Source organism: Pelophylax lessonae, assembly GCF_965119305.1.
Source record: "Pelophylax lessonae genome assembly, chromosome: 7".
NCBI classification, from domain to species: domain Eukaryota; kingdom Metazoa; phylum Chordata; class Amphibia; order Anura; family Ranidae; genus Pelophylax; species Pelophylax lessonae.
Genome location: NC_138774.1, coordinates 216,499,159 through 216,520,185, shown reverse-complemented (window position 1 = coordinate 216,520,185; position 21,027 = coordinate 216,499,159). Strand labels below are relative to the sequence as shown.

The 21,027-nt window shown below is 43.7% G+C and overlaps 1 protein-coding gene across 1 annotated transcript in view; it reads left to right on the top strand.

Annotated features, from left to right (window-relative positions):
- Positions 1 to 17,539: 17,539 nt before the first annotated feature.
- LOC309559551 (ficolin-1-B-like) overlaps positions 17,540 to 21,027 on the top strand; it is a 45,177-nt gene continuing 41,689 nt past the window's right edge. Inside the window, exon 1 of the mRNA XM_082262853.1 lies at positions 17,540 to 17,678. Coding sequence (XP_082118979.1) covers positions 17,597 to 17,678 — 82 coding nt within the window. The 5' untranslated portion in view covers positions 17,540 to 17,596. The remainder of the gene's footprint in view (positions 17,679 to 21,027) is intronic.

The following is a 21,027-nucleotide window of genomic DNA, read 5'->3' as shown; positions in this document are numbered from 1 at the left end:
CCCCCATATAAATCCCCCCTTACAGCAGGCCAGGGTGAGGAGAGGTCCCGTCCCCCATATAGATCTCCCCCTTACAGCAGGCCAGGGTGAGGTGAGATCCGGGTCCCCCATATAGATCCTCCTCACCCTGGCCTACTGTAAAGGGGGTGATCTATATGGGGGACGGGACCTCACCTCACCCTGGCCTGCTGTAAGGGGGGATCTATATGGGGGACCTCACCTCACCCTGGCCTGCTGTAACAGGGATCTATATGGGGGATCTCACCCTGGCCTTCTGTAAGGGGGATCTATATGGGGGACCTCACCTCACCCTGGCCTGCTGTAAAGGAGGATCTATGGGGGACCTGCCCTGGCCTGCTCTAAAGGGGGATCTATAGGGACCCTGCTCTAAAGGGGATCTATGCCATAGATCCCCTTTAGAGCAGGACAGGGTCCCCATAGATCCCCTTTAGAGCAGGACAGGGTCCCCATAGATCCCCCTTTAGAGCAGGGTCCCCATAGATTCCCCACTTTAGAGAAATGTCCCCATAGATTATATGGGGACCATTCTCTAAAGGGGGATCTATGGGGACCCTGCTCTAAAAGGTGATCTATGGGGACCCTTCTCTAAAGCTTAGGGGTAAGGGTTTCTTTAACTAATCTAGTGGAAGAGACTCAAGTGCTAAAATCCCACGGGTTAGGGGGCACAAATTACTTGCCTTACCCCGGGTGCTGACAACCCACGCTACGCCACTGTCTATTCTCGATCTCTGTCTGAACATATAAAACATGTAAGACTTGTGTTATCCAGATTACTCGCACACAATCTATACGTGAAATTAAAAAAATGCCTATTCCATAAAGAAGAAATATTATTCTTAGGATACATCATATCCAAAACCGGAATCAAGATGGATATGAGCAAGATATCCTGTATTCTGGATTGGCCTATACCAAAAACTCGTAAGGCATTACAGCGATTCCTTGGATTTTCAAACTTCTATAGGAAGTTCATCAAGAACTTCTCTGCTATTGTGAGACCTCTCACACAACTTACCATTCAAATGGTCAGAAGAAGCAAATGGAGCTTTCCGCTTGTTAAAATCAAGCTTTACTTCTGCTCCCATACTACGCCATCCAGACCCATCCCTCCAATATATTCTGGAGGTAGATGCGTCAAATATGGCAGTAGGAGCAGTTCTCTCCCAACGACCAACAAATACTTCACCACTCCACCCAGTTGCTTTCTTCTCAAAATCACTAAGCAGCCCAGAGGTGAATTACCCAGTGGGTGAAAAGGAGTTGCTTGCCATAAAACTGGCACTGGAGAATTGGCGACATCTACTTGAAGGTACCCAATTACCAATACTCATATATACAGATCATAAAAACTTTCAATACCTCCAGACTAACAAAACTCTTTCCCACCGGCAGGTACGATGGTCATTATTCTTCCTAAGATTCAACTTTCTAGTGACCTACACGCCTGCAGACAAAAATAAAAAAGCGGATGCGCTATCACGATTAACCGAAGATAACTGCGCCGAAATCCCTTCTATTCCTATAATACCCTATGAGATTTTGCACAGTATACGATTGGATTCACCTCCACCACAACTAAGTACTGATGCAGAAGGCTTCCTCTATTACCACGACAAACTCTACATACCCCCTACTATGCGCACCAAGATCTTGGAATTATCACATGATGTGCCCATGGCAGGACATATGGGTATGACGAAAACCCTTAATTTGCTTACCAGGCAGTTTTGGTGGCCTGATATGAAGACGTCTGTACAAAAATTTGTTTCTTCATGTGACATCTGTGCAAGGTCCAAAATTGACACTACAAAACCATCTGGTCTACTCTGTAGTCTACCAATACCCCAGGTCCCATGGGAAGTTGTGTCCTTAGACTTTATAGTAGAACTACCACCTTCCAAAGGATTTAATACCATTCTAGTGTCAGTGGACCATCTGACAAAGATGGCACATTTCATTGCTATTCGCAGACTACCTTCATCTAAACAAACAGTGGAACTACTAATGAAACATGTGTTCAAGTTACATGGAATTCCAAAGACTCTTTTATCCGACCGTGGTTCACAGTTCATCTCCAAATTTTGGCAAGCTCTATGTCAAATACTACGGATTGAGCGAAAGCTCACTTCTCCCTACCACCCTCAGACCAACGGACAGACTGAAAGAGTCAACCAGTGTATAGAACAATATCTGCGTTGCTACACATCATACCTACAGGATGATTGGGTGGACCTCCTCCCTCTGGCGGAATTTGCTTATAACAACGCAACCCACAGTACTACTAAGCAAAGTCCTTTCTACTTGAACTATGGGTTTCATCCCACACTTCTTCCACCACGCATTCTACCATCAAGTAACCCAGTAGCCTCGGATTATCTTACCCAAATAAAAGACTCTCTGGGTTTACTTAATACCACCATCACACACGCTCATAGTCAACAAAAAAGGTACTACGACCTTCGTAGAAGACCTTCTCCGCAATATGCTATTGGGGACCTCGTTTGGCTATCGACAAAAAATTTAAGATTAAAGATCCCTAGCAAAAAGCTTGGACCTTTATTTCTGGGACCCTTCCCAATTAAGAAACTCATTGGAAAAGCTGCAGTGCAACTCACCTTACCGGCAGATCTCAAAATACATCCCATCTTTCATGTGTCGCTACTGAAGCCACATGTTCCTAACCAAGGAATAAGGCCTACCATCTTGCCTCCACCTCCAGTACAAGTTGAAGGCGGAGAAGAATATGAGATTAAGGAGATTTTGGATTCTCGTATCCACAGAGGAAGACTCCAATATCTCATAAGATGGAAGAACTATGGACCCCAAGACGACACCTGGTTGGATACCTCTGATGTTCACGCACCTAGGCTTATACGAAGGTTTCACTTGAAATACCCGGAGAAACCAGTGCTATAGGCCTTCCGGAGCCGGCCTTAAGGGGGGGGTACTGTAAGATTCTGGTACCTTTTGGTACCCTTATTTACCATTTTCCTTTCAAAACATTGCGTCCCACCTTTCTAGTTAGGTGGAACGCATACACCTTTAAGACGGATGACGTCATCGCTGAGCGCCGCTGAGCGGCTATTTCAATCGCCGGCGTTCTCTCTCACGTTGTTCGTTCAATGTGTGTCTACATGCTCACAAGCCTTGTCTTGCTGTCGGAACCTCCAGCTATTTGCCTTTACCTGGAACAGACCGGAACCTCGCAACTGATCCCGTATCTCGCTACCGGATCACTCCCTCACTACTGGACCCCCCAGGGGAATCCTCCATAACTAACTTACACTATCATCTTCTGCACATTAAGGACTGTTACTATCTATGCATACTATTCTACCATCTGCACTGTTACATAGATTGCTAGCTCTTGAGTCTACTACCATCTATCCTTGCACTGGGTTAGTCTATCCTGTCTATGTCATCTGCTGTCCTTACCACCTGTTATCATACATGATTACTAACCTATCTGCATTCTACCTATTACCATCTACTACTCTCCTGAACATTACTATCAAGTGCTTACCATTACTGTCACTGCTCACACCTGTCCCTTCAGCACATCACTTCCATACTATCATATACATCCTATCACTCCAGGAACATCTTATTGAGTGTGTGTATATCTGTATGCTGAAGCAGACAGGCCCACAGTGATGAGTCTGGAGAGTTGGATTTGGTATTCCAACACATCTCTACATGACTACTGAGTGGAGATTCTGCAGCTGCAAATCCAGCTTACAATAAAAACGCAGGAGCGTTACAGGTGTGTGATGTTAGTTGGTATTGATGATGTTGCTACTCGCAACAGGTTTTCCAAGTTTGCGTCGGTCAGTCTGGAGCGCAGTCGACTTTTTTGTGGTGGTAAGTTTTGAAAAGAACTGCTGGCAGGTACTGCTGGTGGGTATAGCTGGCTGGTACTGCTGGTGGGTACAGCTGGCTGGTACTGCTGGTGGGTACTGCTGGCTCAGGCTGGTACTGCTGGCTTGTACTGTGCTGTGAGTACTGCTGGATGGTACTGCTGGCTCAGGCTGATACTGATGTGGGTGCTGCTGGCTGGTACTGCTGTGGGTACTGCTGACTCAGGCTGGTACTGTGCTGTAGGTACTGCTGGCTGGTACTGCTGGCTCAGGCTGGTACTGATGGCTGGTACTGTGCTGTGGATACTTCTGGCTGGTACTGCTGGCTCAGGCGGGTACTGCTGGCTCAGGCGAGTACTGCTGGCATGTACTGCTGGCTGGTATTGCTGTGGGTACTGCTGGCTGGTACTGTGCTGTAGGTACTGTTGTAGGTACTGCTGACTCTGGCTGGTACTGCTGGCTCTGGCTAGTACTGCTGGCTCTGGTGTGGGTACTGCTGGTTCTGGCTGGTACTGCTTTGTGTACTGCTGGTACTGCTGTGTGCTGCTGGAGGGAAATGCTGGCTAGGAGAAGTGTAGCAGCGGAGGAAGAGGTGATGTTTCCTGTATTGGTCAAAGGCGGAGTGCATTTGATATCACTCAGCCTGTGACTCACTCAGACTGTCATAACGTAGCAGGAACTATACAGGAAACATCGGCTCCATTCTGACAGATCAGCTGAGAGACACAGACTCAGCTGCATGGGGGGCCGGACCAGATGACTTTGGGGGCCACATACGGCCCCCGAACCGTAGGTTCCCCACCCCTGTTCTAATGGAATAAGGTCTGAAGACTGATTAAGCCACTCTATGACCTTAATGTGCTTCTTCTTGAGCCACTCCTTTTTTGCCTTAGCAGTATGTTTTGGGTCATTGTCATGCTGAAAGACTCATCCACAACCCATCTTCAGTGTTCTGGCTGAGGGAAGAAGGTTCTCATCCAGGACCGATCCGTGTCTCTGGTACCAAGAGTACATCAGAGTCTAAATTTGTGGTACAGAAATCTAGAGAAAGGGAAATCCTTTCTTCCAGTGAAATAAGTCACTACAGATGCCAGTCTCTCTGGCTGGGGAGCGGTTCTAGAGGAATTCACTGTCCAGGGGAAATGGTCTTGGGTAGAGAAAAGTCTCCCCATCAACATTATGGAAATCCGAGCAGTCAGTCGGGCTTTGAAAATCTGGATGTCCAGGCTTCTGAGTCACCCTGTCAGGGTACATCAAGGAGGCACAAGGAGTCGGTCAGCCCAGAAAGAGGTGGACTTCATCCTTTCTTGGGCAGAGAAGTTTGTGCCATGCCTGACAGCTGTTTTTATTCTGGGAATAGAGAACTGGCAGGCAGACATTTTGAGTCGTCAACAGATTTTTCCAGGGGAATGGTCCTTACACCTGGAGATTTTTCAAACAACCTGCCTACGCTGGGGGGGTACCAGACGTAGATCTGTTGGCGTCCAGGTTCAACAACAAGGTGAAGAAATTTGGGTCCAGTGCCAGTTATCCACACTCGGAGTGGATGCTTTTGTGACTTCTTGGGAGGAGTATTCCCTGATATATGCCTTTCCTCCGGTGCAGTTGATACCGCATCTATTGCTCAGAATCCAGCTAGAGGAGAAACCATTGATTCTGGTAGCTCCGTCATGGCCGAGGAGGGTTTGGTTTTCACAAATCCAGAGATTGGCAGTGACGAGGCATTGGGCCCTTCCACTGCGTCCGGACCTACTCTCTCAAGGTCCGATATTCCACCCTGCTGTACAGTCTGTAAATTTGACGGCTTGGCTATTAAAGCCTTAATCTTGAAGGAGCGGGATGTATCTGCCCCTGCAGTTCATACACTGATAAACGCTAGAAAACCAGTCTCTAGAAACATGTATTACAGAGTCTGGAAATCCTACATTGTCTGGTGTGAGGCCAGGAAATGGCATCCCCGCAATTATATCATCAGGAGAATTCTAGCTTTCCTTCAAGCAGGAGTAGATATGAAGTTAGCCTTGAGCACTATCAAAGGGCAAATTTCATCCTTATTGGTTTTCTTCCAGGAACTGATCTTTTCCCATTCGTTGGTTCAGACCTTCGTCTGGGGAATGTTAAGTTTACTTCTACCTGTGACGCCACCATTATGTCCTTTGGAAGTTTTGCTAAAACAGCTTTTTGTAACGCTCCTGCGTTTCATGTATGGTGTGGATTTTCAGCTGCAGAAATATTCCACTTCAGTAGTCATGTAAGAGAGATGCTGAGATACCATTCCCAACCTCAATGACTCATCATGTGTGGAAGGTCTTAATTCAGCTAGTAAATACACACACTCAACAAGCTGGTTCCTAGAGTGACTTTATGTATGTAGTAACACAGTGATGAAGATTTAAGAGACAGGTTGAGTGGAGGTGGTAGGTGACAGACACTTGAAGGTAAGACAGTAGCAGATGGATGCAGGTAGGTTTAGCAATCATGTATGGTAGCAGATGACAGAGTAGCAGGTGGACATACAAGAGTGATCAACCCAGTGCAGGAATAAGTAGCAGTAGTCTTAAGAGCTAGCAATCTAGATATGCAGATGTGATAAATAGTCTTTACTATGCAGAGCTAGATAGTGTAAGCTTAGTATAAGTTTATAGAGGGTTCCCCTGCGGGGTACTTAGCACTAATAGCAATACAGCCGAAGGTTGGTTCAGGAGGAGCGGATGATCCGGAAGCGGGATGCAGGGATCAGCGCAGCGAGGTTCCGTCAGCGAGGTATGCTTGCAAGCACGAAAGCTTCAAGCCAAGTTAGCATCCAGGTAAGGGTGTTTGAACGAACACATGTGAGTCAGAACCGGCGATTTAAATAGCCATCTAGTCCGGCGCTGAGTGATGACAGCTTCAGTCTTAAAGGTGTATGCGCACCTTTCCAAAAGAGAATGGTGGGGCGCATACACTTGTGAAAAGAGTAATTTAGGGTACCAAAGGTACCGGAACATTACAATACCCCCCCCTTAAGGCCGGCTCCTGAAGGCCTCTGGAGCTGGTTTGTCTGGGTATCTCGCATGAAAATTGCGGATTAATCTAGGGGCATGTATTTCAGAGGTGTTTAGCCAGGTGTCGTCTTGGGGCCCATAGTTCTTCCATCTAACCAAGTACTGAAGTCTTCTTCTGTAGATACGAGAATCCAGAATCTCTTTTATCTCGTATTCTTCTCCACCTTCAACTTGTACAGGAGGCGGAGGTGGAATATTAGGCCTTATTCCTTGGTCCGGAACATGGGGCTTCAGTAGCGACACATGGAAAATGGGATGGATTTTTAGGTCTATTGGCAATGTAAGCTGTACTGCAGCTTTTCCAATAAGTTTTTTGATTGGGAAAGGTCCCAAGAACAGAGGTCCAAGCTTTTTGCTAGGGATCTTCAGTCTTAAATTTTTTGTTGAGAGCCAAACGAGGTCCCCGATAGTGTACTGTGGAGAAGGTCTTCTGCGAAGATCATAGTACTTCTTTTGTTGACTGTGAGCGTGTGCAATGGTAGTATTTAATAAACCCAGAGAATCCTTTATTTGGGTAAGATAGTCTGAGGCTACTGGGTTGTTTGAAGGAAGGATGCGTGGTGGAAGAATGGAGGGATGAAACCCATAGTTCAAGTAGAACGGACTCTGCTTGGTTGTACTGTGGGTTGCGTTGTTGTAGGCAAATTCTGCCAGAGGGAGAAGATCCACCCAATCATCCTGTTGGTAAGAAGTGTAACAACGTAAATACTGCTCGATGCATTGGTTGACTCTTTCAGTCTGTCCGTTGGTCTGCGGATGGTAAGGAGAAGTGAGCTTCCGCTCGATCCGTAGTATGTGACATAGTTCTTGCCAGAACTTAGAAATAAATTGGGATCCACGGTCAGACAGGAGAGTTTTTGGGATACCATGTAATCTAAAGACATGTTTCATCAGCAGTTCTGCCGTTTGTTTGGACGAAGGTAGTCTGCGAATAGCAATGAAATGTGCCATCTTTGTCAGATGGTCCACTGACACCAAGATGGTATTAAATCCTTTGGAAAGAGGCAATTCTACGATGAAGTCCAAGGACAAAACTACCCATGGAGTTTGGGGTATTGGTAGACTGCATAGTAGACCGGATGGTCTCGTAGTGTCAATTTTGGACCTGGCACAGACATTGCATGAAGAGACGAATTTTTGTATAGATGTTTTCATGTCAGGCCACCAGAATTGCCGGGAAATCAAATTAAGAGTCTTTGTCATACCCATATGTCCTGCCATAGGCACATCATGAGATAATTCCAAGATCTTGGTGCGTAGGGTAGGTGGTATGTAAAGTTTGTCGTTGTAGTAGAGGAAGCATTCTGCATCAGTATTTAGTTGTGGTGGGGGTGAATCCAAACTTATACCATGCAAAACCTCTTCCTTCAAGGAACGGACAACTCCAATAATGCGTTTGTGAGGTATTATAGGAACGGAAGGGATTTCAAAGTAGTTTTCTTCAGTTAGTCGTGATAGTGCATCCGCCTTTTTGTTCTTATCTGCAGGTGTGTAAGTCACTAGGAAGTTAAACCTTAGAAGGAATAGTGACCATCGTACCTGTCGGTGCGAGAGAGTTTTGCTAGTCTGAATATATTGGAGGTTTTTATGGTCCGTGTATATTATTATTGGTAATTGGGTGCCTTCGAGTAAATGTCGCCAATTCTCCAGAGCCAATTTTATAGCAAGCAGTTCCTTTTCACCCACGGGGTAATTTATCTCGGGACTGCTTAGGGATTTAGAAAAAAAGGCGACTGGATGAAGTGGTGAAGTGTGGGTTGGTCGTTGGGAGAGTATTGCTCCTACTGCCATGTTTGACGCATCTACCTCCAGAATGTATTGGAGGGATGGGTCTGGATGGCGTAATATGGGAGCGGAAGTAAACCTTGTCTTTAACAAGTGAAAAGCTTTATTGGCTTCTTCTGACCATTTGAATGTTTTTTTTATGCTAGTGAGCTGTGTGAGGGGTCTCACAATAGCAGAAAAGTTTTTAATGAACTTCCTGTAGAAATTTGAAAATCCCAGGAATCGCTGTAGCGCCTTGCGTGTGGTTGGTGTAGGCCAATCCTGAATGCAGGATATTTTACTCATGTCCATCTCGATTCCTGTTTTGGATATGATGTAGCCTAGAAAGAGTACCTCGTCTTTATGAAACAAGCATTTCTTCAGTTTCACATAAAGGTTATGTGCAAGCAATCTCGATAGTACAAGTCTTACATGTCTTATGTGTTCAGACAGGGATCATGAATATATAAGTATATCGTCCAGATATACCACAACACAGACATCTAGTAAGTCTTTAAAAATATCGTTTATAAATCGTTGGAAAACTGCAGGGGCGTTGCATAGCCCGAATGGCATCACAAGATATTCGAACAATCCGTATCTGGTTCTGAATGCAGTCTTCCACTCGTCTCCATCACGGATTCGAATGAGATTGTATGCTCCTTTCAGGTCCAATTTTGAAAAATAGGTAGCTCCATGCACCTGCTCAATGAGCTCAGGGATAAGCGGTAGAGGATAGCGATCTTTTATTGTGATAGCATTCAATTTCCTGTAGTCGATGATAGGTCTGAGACTTGAGTCCTTATTGCGAACAAAAAAGAGTCCTGCTGCTGTGGAAGAAGTGGAAGGTCTAATAAAACCTTTTTCCAAATTCTCATCCAAATAGGTTTTGAGATGGGAAAGTTCATCCTGTGAAAGAGGATAAACATGACCGAACGGCAATTTGCTATTTGGGAGTAGATCAATGCTACAATCATAGTCTCGATGAGGAGGTAATGCTTGAGCATTTTTCTCAAGAAAAACCTCAGAAAGATCCTGATAACATAGTGGTGCAATCTCATCTGTCACCATAGACAGAATCTTCCCGGAAGACGGGAGGTTACACGTATCCTCGCAATAGAAAGAGAGGAAGGCCAAGGACCGTTTCTTCCAATCTATGGTTGGTTGGTGTGTGTGTAACCAGGGAAGTCCCAACACAATGGGAAAGTGGGGTGAAGGTATTAAATCGAAGGTAGTAGTCTCCCTATGAGACTCGTTAATAGTGACTAGAAGTGCTTGTGTCTGATCGGTGATTGGACCAGAGGATAACGGAACACCGGTAATAAGACTTACTGAGACAGGTTTAAGTTTAGAAATAATAGGAATTTTATTTGAAGCAGCAAAACATATATCAATATAATTTCCACAAGATCCTGTGTCAATCATGGCCTTAGTAGTAATCCTGTTCTGGTCCCACTGTAATGTCAAACAAACAAAAATGTAAGGGTTAGTGAATGAAGTTGTCAATCCCCCTAGGAGGACATGTGAACACTCACCCTTCTTTTTGTTGACTAGGGGACAGACATTTATCTTGTGATCCGGGGATGCACAGTACAAGCAGAGATTTTCATATCGTCTTTTGGCTTTTTCCATAGTTGATAGCGGTGGGCGTATGGTTCCTACCTCCATAGGAACGGGGTTAACGGCCGAAATCCGAGAGGAAACGGATAATGGCATTCCCATTTTCTCAGCCTTTCTTTCTCGTAGTCTTCTATCTATGGTAATACTGAGTTGTATTAATGCATCCAGGGTTTTTGGTAGATCCGCTCGGGCGAGTTCGTCCTTAACGGCTTCTGATAGGCCAAGCCTAAATTGGGTTTTCAGAGATGCATCATTCCATTCTGAATCAAGGGTCCATCTCTTGAATTCCGCGACAAAGTCTTCTACAGGCCTCCTTCCTTGTTTCAAGGATCTTAATTGAAGATCGGCAGTACTCTGCCTATTGGGGTCATCATAAAGGCTAGTGAGTTCTGCTAGGAACAAGGCATAGGAGTTGAGAAGCTGGTCGTTTTTCTCAAAAAGAGAGTCTGCCCAGGCTCGAGGATCGCCTGTTAGGTAAGAAATAATAGTACAAACCTTAATGTGATCAGTAAGGTAGGTACGAGGTTTTAGCAAAAAAAGTAACTCACTTGCGTTTTTAAATTCGCGGAATTTTTTTGCGATCGCCTGTAAATACCAAAGGGGGATTTATCTTGGGTTCAGGGGACTGAGCAGAGGTAAGTTGTGTCAGTCTAATTACCTGCTGCGACGGAGCCTGATTGTCTTCTTTTAATTCAGCAAGTGTGTGTATTAACGCAGTTACTTGCTGTTTTAATTGTGTCACAGTGGTTATTTCTGCTGAATCCATTTGTAGGTTCGTTCAATCTGTAACGCTCCTGCGTTTCATGTATGGTGTGGATTTTCAGCTGCAGAAATATTCCACTTCAGTATTCATGTAAGAGAGATGCTGAGATACAATTCCCAACCTCAATGACTCATCATGTGTGGAAGGTCTTAATTCAGCTAGTAAATACACACACTCAACAAGCTGGTTCCTAGAGTGACTTTATGTATGTAGTAACACAGTGATGAAGATTTAAGAGACAGGTTGAGTGGAGGTGGTAGGTGACAGACACTTGAAGGTAAGACAGTAGCAGATGGATGCAGGTAGGTTTAGCAATCATGTATGGTAGCAGATGACAGAGTAGCAGGTGGACATACAAGAGTGATCAACCCAGTGCAGGAATAAGTAGCAGTAGTCTTAAGAGCTAGCAATCTAGATATGCAGATGTGATAAATAGTCTTTACTATGCAGAGCTAGATAGTGTAAGCTTAGTATAAGTTTATAGAGGGTTCCCCTGCGGGGTACTTAGCACTAATAGCAATACAGCCGAAGGTTGGTTCAGGAGGAGCGGATGATCCGGAAGCGGGATGCAGGGATCAGCGCAGCGAGGTTCCGTCAGCGAGGTATGCTTGCAAGCACGAAAGCTTCAAGCCAAGTTAGCATCCAGGTAAGGGTGTTTGAACGAACACATGTGAGTCAGAACCGGCAATTTAAATAGCCATCTAGTCCGGCGCTGAGTGATGACAGCTTCAGTCTTAAAGGTGTATGCGCACCTTTCCAAAAGAGAATCGTGGGGCGCATACACTTGTGAAAAGAGTAATTTAGGGTACCAAAGGTTCCCGGAACATTACACTTTTGAGCCTTTGGGGCGAGTTCCCCTGGTTCTTTTGACCAGAAAATTGGTCTTTTTGATAGTAATAACTTCAGCTAGCAGGGTAACGGAACTAGCAGCTCTTTTATTGTAAAGAGCCATTCTTGATATTTCATCAAGACAGGGGGATTTTACGTCCACACCCAAGTTTTTTTGCCCAAGGTGGTGTCCACCTTTCATTTGAATCAGGACATTATACTACCTTCCTTTTTTCCAGATCTCCACTTAGCGGAGGAAAGGTTATTGCATTCTCTTGATGTAATGCGTGCACTTAAGTTTTACTTACAGGAAACAGCTCGGATTCGTAAGACCGAGAGCTTGTTTGTGCTGCCAGAAGGCTCCAGAAAGGGGTTGGCAGCATCTAAATCTATGATTTATTTTTGGATTCATCAGTTTATTACCCAGGCATATGATTTAGTAGGATAGTTCCACCCCTTCCCGAAAGGCACATTCTACTAGAGGAGTAGGTGCCTCTTGAGCACATCGCCATCAAGCCTCTATGGCTCACAATTGCAAGGCCGCGACCTGGTCGTCGGTGCATACGTTCCTCGTTTCTATCGAGTGGATGTTGGGACCCTGGAGGAATCTGCATTTGGCCGCAGTGTTCTGCAGGCAGCGGTGTAATACTTTTTTTGGGGTCAGATGGCGGCATTCTTTGGTGTCGCCCTCTCCTCAGATGCATTGCTTTGAGACATCCCATACATTATGATTTATGGCTCTGTGTCCCGTGATCTACGAAAAGAAAAATTGATTTTTTAATACAGATTTACCTGTAAAATCCATTTCTTGAAGTACATCACGGGACACAGAGGTTCCTCCCCTCTTTTATGAGGTCTTTATTGCTTGCTACAAAACTGAAGTACTTCCTGTGTGGGAGGGGTTATATAGGGGGGCATCAATTCTTGATGGTTGCCAGTGTCCTTCACCTAAAGGTGGCTATATAACCCTCTCCCCCCCCCCCCCATATGTTATGATTCATGGCTCTGTGTCCAGTGATGTACTTCAAGAAATGGATTTTACAGGTAAGTTTGTATTTAAAAATCCATTTATACAGCTCCCTCCTAAAAATGTAAAAAGCAGGGGGAGCATGTAAGGCTTTTTAAGCAAAAAAAAAGCAGTATAAAAGGTAACCAACAAATGTTTGTACACTTTTTGTAGCTGCTGATTTTTAATAAACATACAAATTACTAGAACTCCATTTTAAACTCACAGAACATTATATATTTTCTGAAAAAATATACTAAAATGGATTTTAGTGCAAGCACACATAATATACTACCCATTTTTCTGGGGGAACATATAAAAGATAAGGTGACGCTGAGTAAAGAGATACCAAAAAGGCCAAGTCTTAAAATTGCATGCACCCATGATAGCACAAAAAAACTACTCTAAATCCCCAAAATCTCCATAGGTGACACTTTAAAAGCTTTTACAGCTCATCATTTTAGAGTTAAACAGGAGCTCTTATGATAGAATTATTGTTCTCGGCTATGTTTCACATGTGTGGTGCGATCAAAATTTACATACGGGTGCCTACCTTGGCAATGTATTTACGTTTGTGCATGCATGCAGGGCAACGTGGGTTACAGCAATCTTTTTTAAAAACATTTAAAAATACTTTTTACTGTAATTTTTTTTTTTACTTTTTTCTTTTATTTATTTTTACTTGATTGCTGTTACAAGGGATTGATGAATCCCCTGTGTGATAGCATTGACCAGGTGACGGGTATTCTTATGTAGAAATGAGGGGTCTAATAGACCCCAATGTTTCCCTAGCCCTCCACAGCATCTAACTAACCACTGATCTGCTTGGTTAACTGTGTCCCCTGGCTGTACAGACCAGGAAATGGTGGATCTGAAACCGGAAGTGTGAAAGCAGGGAATGGATATGCCTTGCTTTCCCATGTCCCTACCTCCAGAAGCCAGCCGTTGTGGCCCTGGGCTCCCAGTAGGCAAGGGAGAGCTTGAGAACCATAGTGGGACTGGGCCCGCTGGCAGGTGGGCGCCCCACCACCTGCTGTGTGAAAGTGATGGAAGCTAGGGAGCCGCCAAACCACTTTCACTTTCAAGCCCACAGCCTGGTAAACAAATAGGTAGTATGTAGCATGTCCAAAGACCAGAACTGGTTAAAGCGGAGTTCCATCCAAAAGTGGAAGCTTTGCTTATCTGCTTCCCCCCCCCTCCCCCTCTGGTGCCACTTTTGGCTCCTTTCGGGGGGTGGGGGGTAACGGGTATCTGTTTTTGACAGAGACCTGGCTGTGGCGAGATGCGGCGAGATACAGTATTTGTAGCTGCTGACTTTAAAAATGTAATGCTATGTTAAGCACTGCGTAAATTGACAGCGCTATATAAGAACCTGAAATAATAATAATAATAGGTACATGTAACAAATGTAAAGTAGGCACTATCCAAAATAGGCTGCAAAAATAGAAATACACATTAAAGGGGATGTAAACCTATTCTGTAGGCTTGTACCTACAGATAAGTCTATAATAAGGCTTAGCTGTAGGTGCTATAAATATCTCCTAAACCTTCATGGTTTAGGAGATATTCACACCTAATGTAGCCTGTGATGTCACCAGGGCAAGCACTCTGAAGGGAATGTATACCCGTGCTGTCGCTTCAGAGCTTCGTGCCGTGGCCCATGACTCCCATGCGCATGTGCAGGAGTGACGTCGTAGCGCGGCCAATCAGATGGCTGTAGGACGCGAACCCGGAGAGGAAGACTGGGTGAAGATGGAGCTCACAACGCGGCGGTGCAGGGCTTCGTTCTAAGGTAAGTATTTCATAATATGCGATGCATACTAGCACAGTATGCCTTTACTTTGAAGGGTTTTTTAAAGCGGAATTCCACTCAAAAGTGGAAGCTCCGCTTATCTGCTTTCCCCTCTCCTCAGGTGCCTCATTTGGCACCTTTTTGGGGGGAGCGGATACCTGTCAAAAACAGGTACCCGCTCCCACTTCCATGTAAGGGCGCTGTGGTGACCTGCGTCATTTGTTGCCCCTCCTCCTTCCCCCACTGCCTTCTGGGAGACACACACAGGTCCCAGAAGACAGCGGGAACATTCAGAAAGCGCAGCACAAGGCTTCACTTCCTGTTTCCCTTAGTAAGGATGCCGGTGCCTGCACCCAGAGCCGATGGACGGGTCGGCTTCGAGTGCTGACATTGCAGGCTCCCTGGAAAGGTAAACATCCTAAAAGTTAGTAGTTACAGTATTTGTAGCTGCTGACTTTTCATTTCTTTTAAATACAGGCTGGAACTCCGCTTTAAAAAGTTGTTTTTTTTCCTCTTTAAGACTGCAATATTGTATGGGGCTGATCTTTGTCAGAGATTTTTTTTAAACATTCCCAAGAAGTGTATAGGCTGCGGGTTTTACATAATCATGTCTGCTTAGAGCCCATATCATAGTCCAGGAAGTTTTATTGGAATACAATTTATATTTTAACTATAATACTACAGTGTGGGACTTCAATCTTTTACTCTTCGAGAAGTCATGCTTCCCTTTTTTTATACACCCAACTCTACAACCCTGATTTTAGCTAGGACCAGCTTGAATTTTGATCCATCTATGACTGATCCTGTTCAAGAGCAGTTGGTCTTCTGAGCCTGCTCATGAACATGCTTTCTGAAAAACGCTAGTTCGATCAGTGCTGCAGCACACCAGTTATTGTATTCTGACAGTGGAGGACTCTAGCTGGTTGGACACACCTCAGATGTGTGGATGGGGGAATTGGTTCCATTTTTCTTTTTCAGCCCATTGACAGAACAAAAGAAAAACTGAGTCATGTATGGCCTACTTTGCGCCACCCTAGCTAATACCCCCAATTTCTCACCCCCTCCCTTTTACCCCCACCTCCAGTCTTACACCCCAGCTCTTCACTCTCTTCATTTTGTTCTCATCTCTTATAGCCCCACCTCCACCATACAACCACCTTCTTACCCCACTCCTTTACACTCCTCTACCTTTTACCCTTACCTCTACTCTTAGAACCCCAACAAAATGGTGGCCATCTGCACACAGACACTGACGCCCTGTTGCAAAAATGTGAATGAGATGGGTAAAAGATGGCTTCAGCTCCTGCTCTCTACCAGTAGAGAACTCCTCAAATGCGTTTCGCCCTTTTTGGAGCTTAATCATAGAGGCAGTTTATTGAAGCCTGCTGGAGTCTGACATGCCAAGTCTGTCTTGCACCTGTCTTTTCACATGCTGACACATGTTTGGGATGTTTGGGGGGGATTCGAGCAGTACTATTTTCATTGTTTTGGGCTTATACCCTTATGTTATACTTATACCTTCTCCCCCCACCCCCATAACATTTCACCTTCCCCCTTAATACTCTGCTTTCTCACTCCCCTCCCTTGTACACTCACCTCCTCTTACATACCCCTCCAAATTATCAAATTATACCTTCACCCTCTCACCCCCTCCATAACACCCTACCTCACTGACTTACACCCCTCCCCCCCTCTTATCCCTCATCTCCCCATATGACAACCTTCTTACCTCTTCCCTAACACTCAACCACCCTCTTCAGGCTTATCTTTTGCACACTCCCTTACACCTCACCCCTAACCCCTTGCTTTTTACCTACCCCCCCCCCCTCCCTTCTTTAGAGCTAGGTGGTTGGTGTTCAAATGTAAACTTTAAGTTCTATACATTTTATCTATAATCATTTAAAAATATAGACCTGTAAACATCTCTAATCAAAAAACTTGTTTCGATTTTTAAAATATCTTTATTTATAATGCAGCATCCATAGTAATTCAAATACATATATAATAGAGCAGACAACGAAAACTTCAGTATTTCCTGTTTGTCTCTGGGGATATTTCAGTAGGTAAATAGTTGTGGAATTAATTTGCCCCTTGGGAGTGAAGACATAAACAGGATGAGTTGGTGAAGGAGTTCCCCGTGACCTAATCCTTTAGGGATCCCATTGTGTCAGCTGTGTTTGCCTGATCGTTATTTTTATACAAAATTTATCAAAGAAAGTAAATCATTTAGTGAATTATTGTTTGAAGATTTCTGGATTGTCAGGGGACTAATCATACTTAGAAGGGAAAAGATGGAGCAAAATATATTTGATTGATGTGTATTGTATGCTTTGTATCACAAATAAAGACAGGGTTTTAAACACACAAATATCCACTAAAACAAATAAAGACGAAAAAATTTATAAAACAAATAAAGTTGCATTGTCCCCTAAAAGAACCATAAACGTAATAATGTGCAAAGTAAAATAAGTGGTCAAACAAGTAAAATGCTCACAGCCTAACATGCTAGTGCCTCTTTAGAAGCATGCAAAGAACATGTAGGCAAAGGGGAACAAAGTAGACTTTTAAAGTTACACCACCAAATTACTGTAAAACATTGGAAGAAACAAGTACAAGTCAACAACTTCCTTCTTCCACAATATAAGAAAATACCATGTTTCCTATTACCTGAAATCATCAGTACTGACTTGCATTATGTTCTACCAGTTGGTATTTCAAAAAACAAGAATTTCTGTGGTTAGGAAATTGGTGCATGCAATGCAACTGATTTTAGTGCTGAAATACAGATTGCTACACTCTAGGAAGGAAACTGGGAAACCCAACTATAATAAATTGCTATATATACACAGAAAAAGCATTTCACTTTGCTAGGGGGGATAAATCACCATATCCAAACCAGTCATGAAGACACACACTTGGAGCTCCATATGTTTGATTCTCTGGTTAGTCACCATCCATTGCTCTGCAGAAGAGACATGCCCAGGTAAAATTTGAGATCGAATTAGGCTTCTTATTATTGTATTGATTTATGTGTTACTGTTACTTTTATTTGTAGGTGAGGAAAAATCCATTTTCCACCACCTTAATTGGCAATTTAAGAATCACACTTTTGGATTATCTAACACAGGAGGTGTAAAAGGTTTTAAGCTGAAAAAATGTACAAATAGACACCAGGGCAGTCTGGGTTCCTTTTAAATAAAAAAGGGCATTTCCAGTTGTGTTACATAGAATGAATTAGTGAAATAAATAATACATTCAAATGATTTGAGTGTTCTCTGCAGGGTCAAAAAGAAGATAACCCACTGAGAAAAAAAAAATGTAGTTTGGTCTTTTTCACTGTATCAGCCACATTAAATCTGTATTAGAATTACTGTAAACTAATTGACAAATTGTTAGTTTGCTTCACTCATATATCTTTTATATCAACAGCACTTAAAGTGTATCCAAAGCTAGAACTTTAGTTTTAGGTAGAGTGATGAAGTGTTAGAATTTCTGTCAGGTTTTTATTGCTAGAAAGAAAATGCTGGAACTCATAAAGTTAGGGTTGTAAAAGTATTTATTCCATTAAAATAGTAAATTAAGCAGAAAAATGTATGTGCCAACTAGCTGCTGAGGAGCATGCCTGGTAGGTAGTGTATTCCACTCCTTACTCTTATATATCATTCTCTCAACCACCTAGAATTGAATTGTTACCATAAGAAATACTGCATGCCTTAATCACTTCACTCCTGAAAGGTTTTACCCCCTTCCGATCAGGCCGTTGTTTGCGATACGGCACTGCATTGTTTTAACTGACAATTACGCGGTTGTGCAACACTGTTCCCAAATAAAATTGATGTCCTTTTTTTCCTAAAAATAGTTTATTTTAGTGGTATTTGATCACCTCTGCGGTTTTTATTTTTTTCGCTATAAACAAAAAAAGACTGACAATTTCACTTTCTGCCATAAAACATATCCAAAAAAAATGTAAAAAATCAAAGTCCTTCATCAGTTTAGGTCAATATGTATTCTACTACATGTTTTCGAGAAAAAAATACCAATAAGCGTATAGTGATTGGTTTGCGCAAATGTTATAGCGTCTACAAACTATGTGTAGCACCCTACAAGGTAGGTGCTAGGTAAAGTATAGTGGGCCTTGGCTGCCTAACAGCTGAGCCATGATATTCAGCTGGGCTGTCATGTTTCCCAGGTGTGGCTGCTGAGAGAGGAGTCTCCCCACTGGCTCCATGAGAGGATTCTCATTGGGCAGTGGAGGAAACCCAATCAGAGGCACATTCAGGCCTGTATCTACCCCAGAAGGCAGATTATGCCACAGAGGATTCTGGGAGTGGGTATAAGTTTGAGGCGGTATGGCGGGAAGCAGAGTCCCAGGAGGGAGAGTACAGCTGTCTCTCCTCCTTTCAGAAGGATCGGGTGTCTCGGGCGGCTTGCCTGAGAGTACAGAGAGAGAGAGCTGAGCTGAGCTGCAGAGAGGATCCGGTGTGCCGAGGACCAGCGGAGAAAGAGGGGTTCAGTTCCAGGAAAGCATTCCAAGTTCTTGAGTACTGTGAACTACCCCTAGGGGTCTGCCTAGCTTAAAGGGGACCACTCCGGTGAAGGTCCCTGGGAGCTAGCTAGCGGTAAAGGGGGTGCCTAGTGAGAGGACCCTGAAGTGTCAGAGGGGGTGCCTAGTGAGAGGACCCTGAAGTGTCAGAGGGGGTGCCTAGTGAGAGGACCCTGAAGTGTCAGAGGGGGCGCCAGCAGTTGGGCCCTGAAGAGTTAATGTGTACAGTGTGCAGTGTGCAGTGTACAGTGTTGAGAGTTGCAGCAGTACAAGCAGTTACAAGGAGCTACCTCAGTCAGTGAAGGGCTGGAGGGAGCTGTTTACCGGACTTCTTGAGCTAAACAGAGTGTCAAGAGTCAAGTGTATTACAGTCCTGGATCTTCTGAGTTAACCAGAGTGTTAAAGTCGAAGTTCTAGCACAGTTCAGCAAAACAGTATCTTCAAACGACAGGAAGAGTTGGTCAGCATTCAGCTGGCATCAAGACATCGCTAACAGGCATTTTTCTGTCCCAGTCCCAGTTAAACCTAGTTGAGCCAGAAGAGTATCCCACTCATTCCCTTCTCCCATCCCCATTACAAAATTAACAAAACAAAACAAAGATGCCGGAATGGTCATTGTCTCCAATCTCACACTGGGGTATTCAACTTAAATGTGATGGAGGTTGGTAAAAAAATAATTAAAAAAATAAAATAACAAAGATAAAAAAAACTACTGACACAAGTTGCGGGGCTACCAGGATTGCAAAGGTCGCACTTGTGACTGGGCTCTGTCATTATGCCAACGTGGGGGGGGGGGGTCCCAGCTGGGGGTCAGGGAAGCCCTTCATGGTTTCTTGTAATGAGGGTCCTGAAGGTTCTAGTTACGTCTCTGAACTTTATTCTTTCTTTTCAACCTTTCTTTATTATTCTACAGGGACCTATTAAAAATCGCTTTTTAATCAATTATTTACCTTAGGCATGTTATGATTAGAGAAGTACCCAGAGAGTACATTAGCACATTCTGACCCACACACACAATACATATAACTCCGTGTGTTTACTCTGTTTCATTCATCTGCAGATCAAAGTGCCAATCTTCATATATCAATTATAGCTAAATTTATAGTTTTTTTTTTTTTTGCAAGGCTACATTGTCCCAGCTTGAACCAATGTAAATATACATGTTACATATCTGTCTGATCCCTGTGAAAGTGGAGAATCACTGTAGTATTTGCCGCTACTACAGTGATCCTTGATGTCTTCTAAGCTCAATGCCGAGTGGCTGCCCTGCTGAATAGTAAGCACAGGTGGTCTCTCGCTATTCACAAGACACCTTGCATTTTTCTCCATTAATGCAAAGTGTTCCCTGGACAAGGTGGAGAAGGAAGGTAATGATGTCACCACCTCCATCTAATCCAATCAGAGAATGCTTTGCATTCATTGATAAAAAATACAAGGCATTCATTGAATAATGCCTGTGCTAAGGGGACGATCCCATATGGTTACTTTACAGCAGGGCAGCCGCTCAGGACCCATAGGAGAGCTAGGATCACTGTATTAGAGCTACTACTACAGTGATTCTATGATTTCAGAGGAATTAACCAGGTATAAAATATGTATATGTACATTGGTCCAAGCTGGAACAATTTAACCATGCAAAAAATACATTCCTAAAGTTCAGCTTGAAAGCAACCTTAAAAGTAAAAAAAAAAAAAAAAATGTTTTGCGGTTTCTATTTTACCTCTTTTATTTTTTATTTTTTATCTGCTAATTTTTTATTTTCTTTTTTTTTCATTTTCATTTCTTTTGT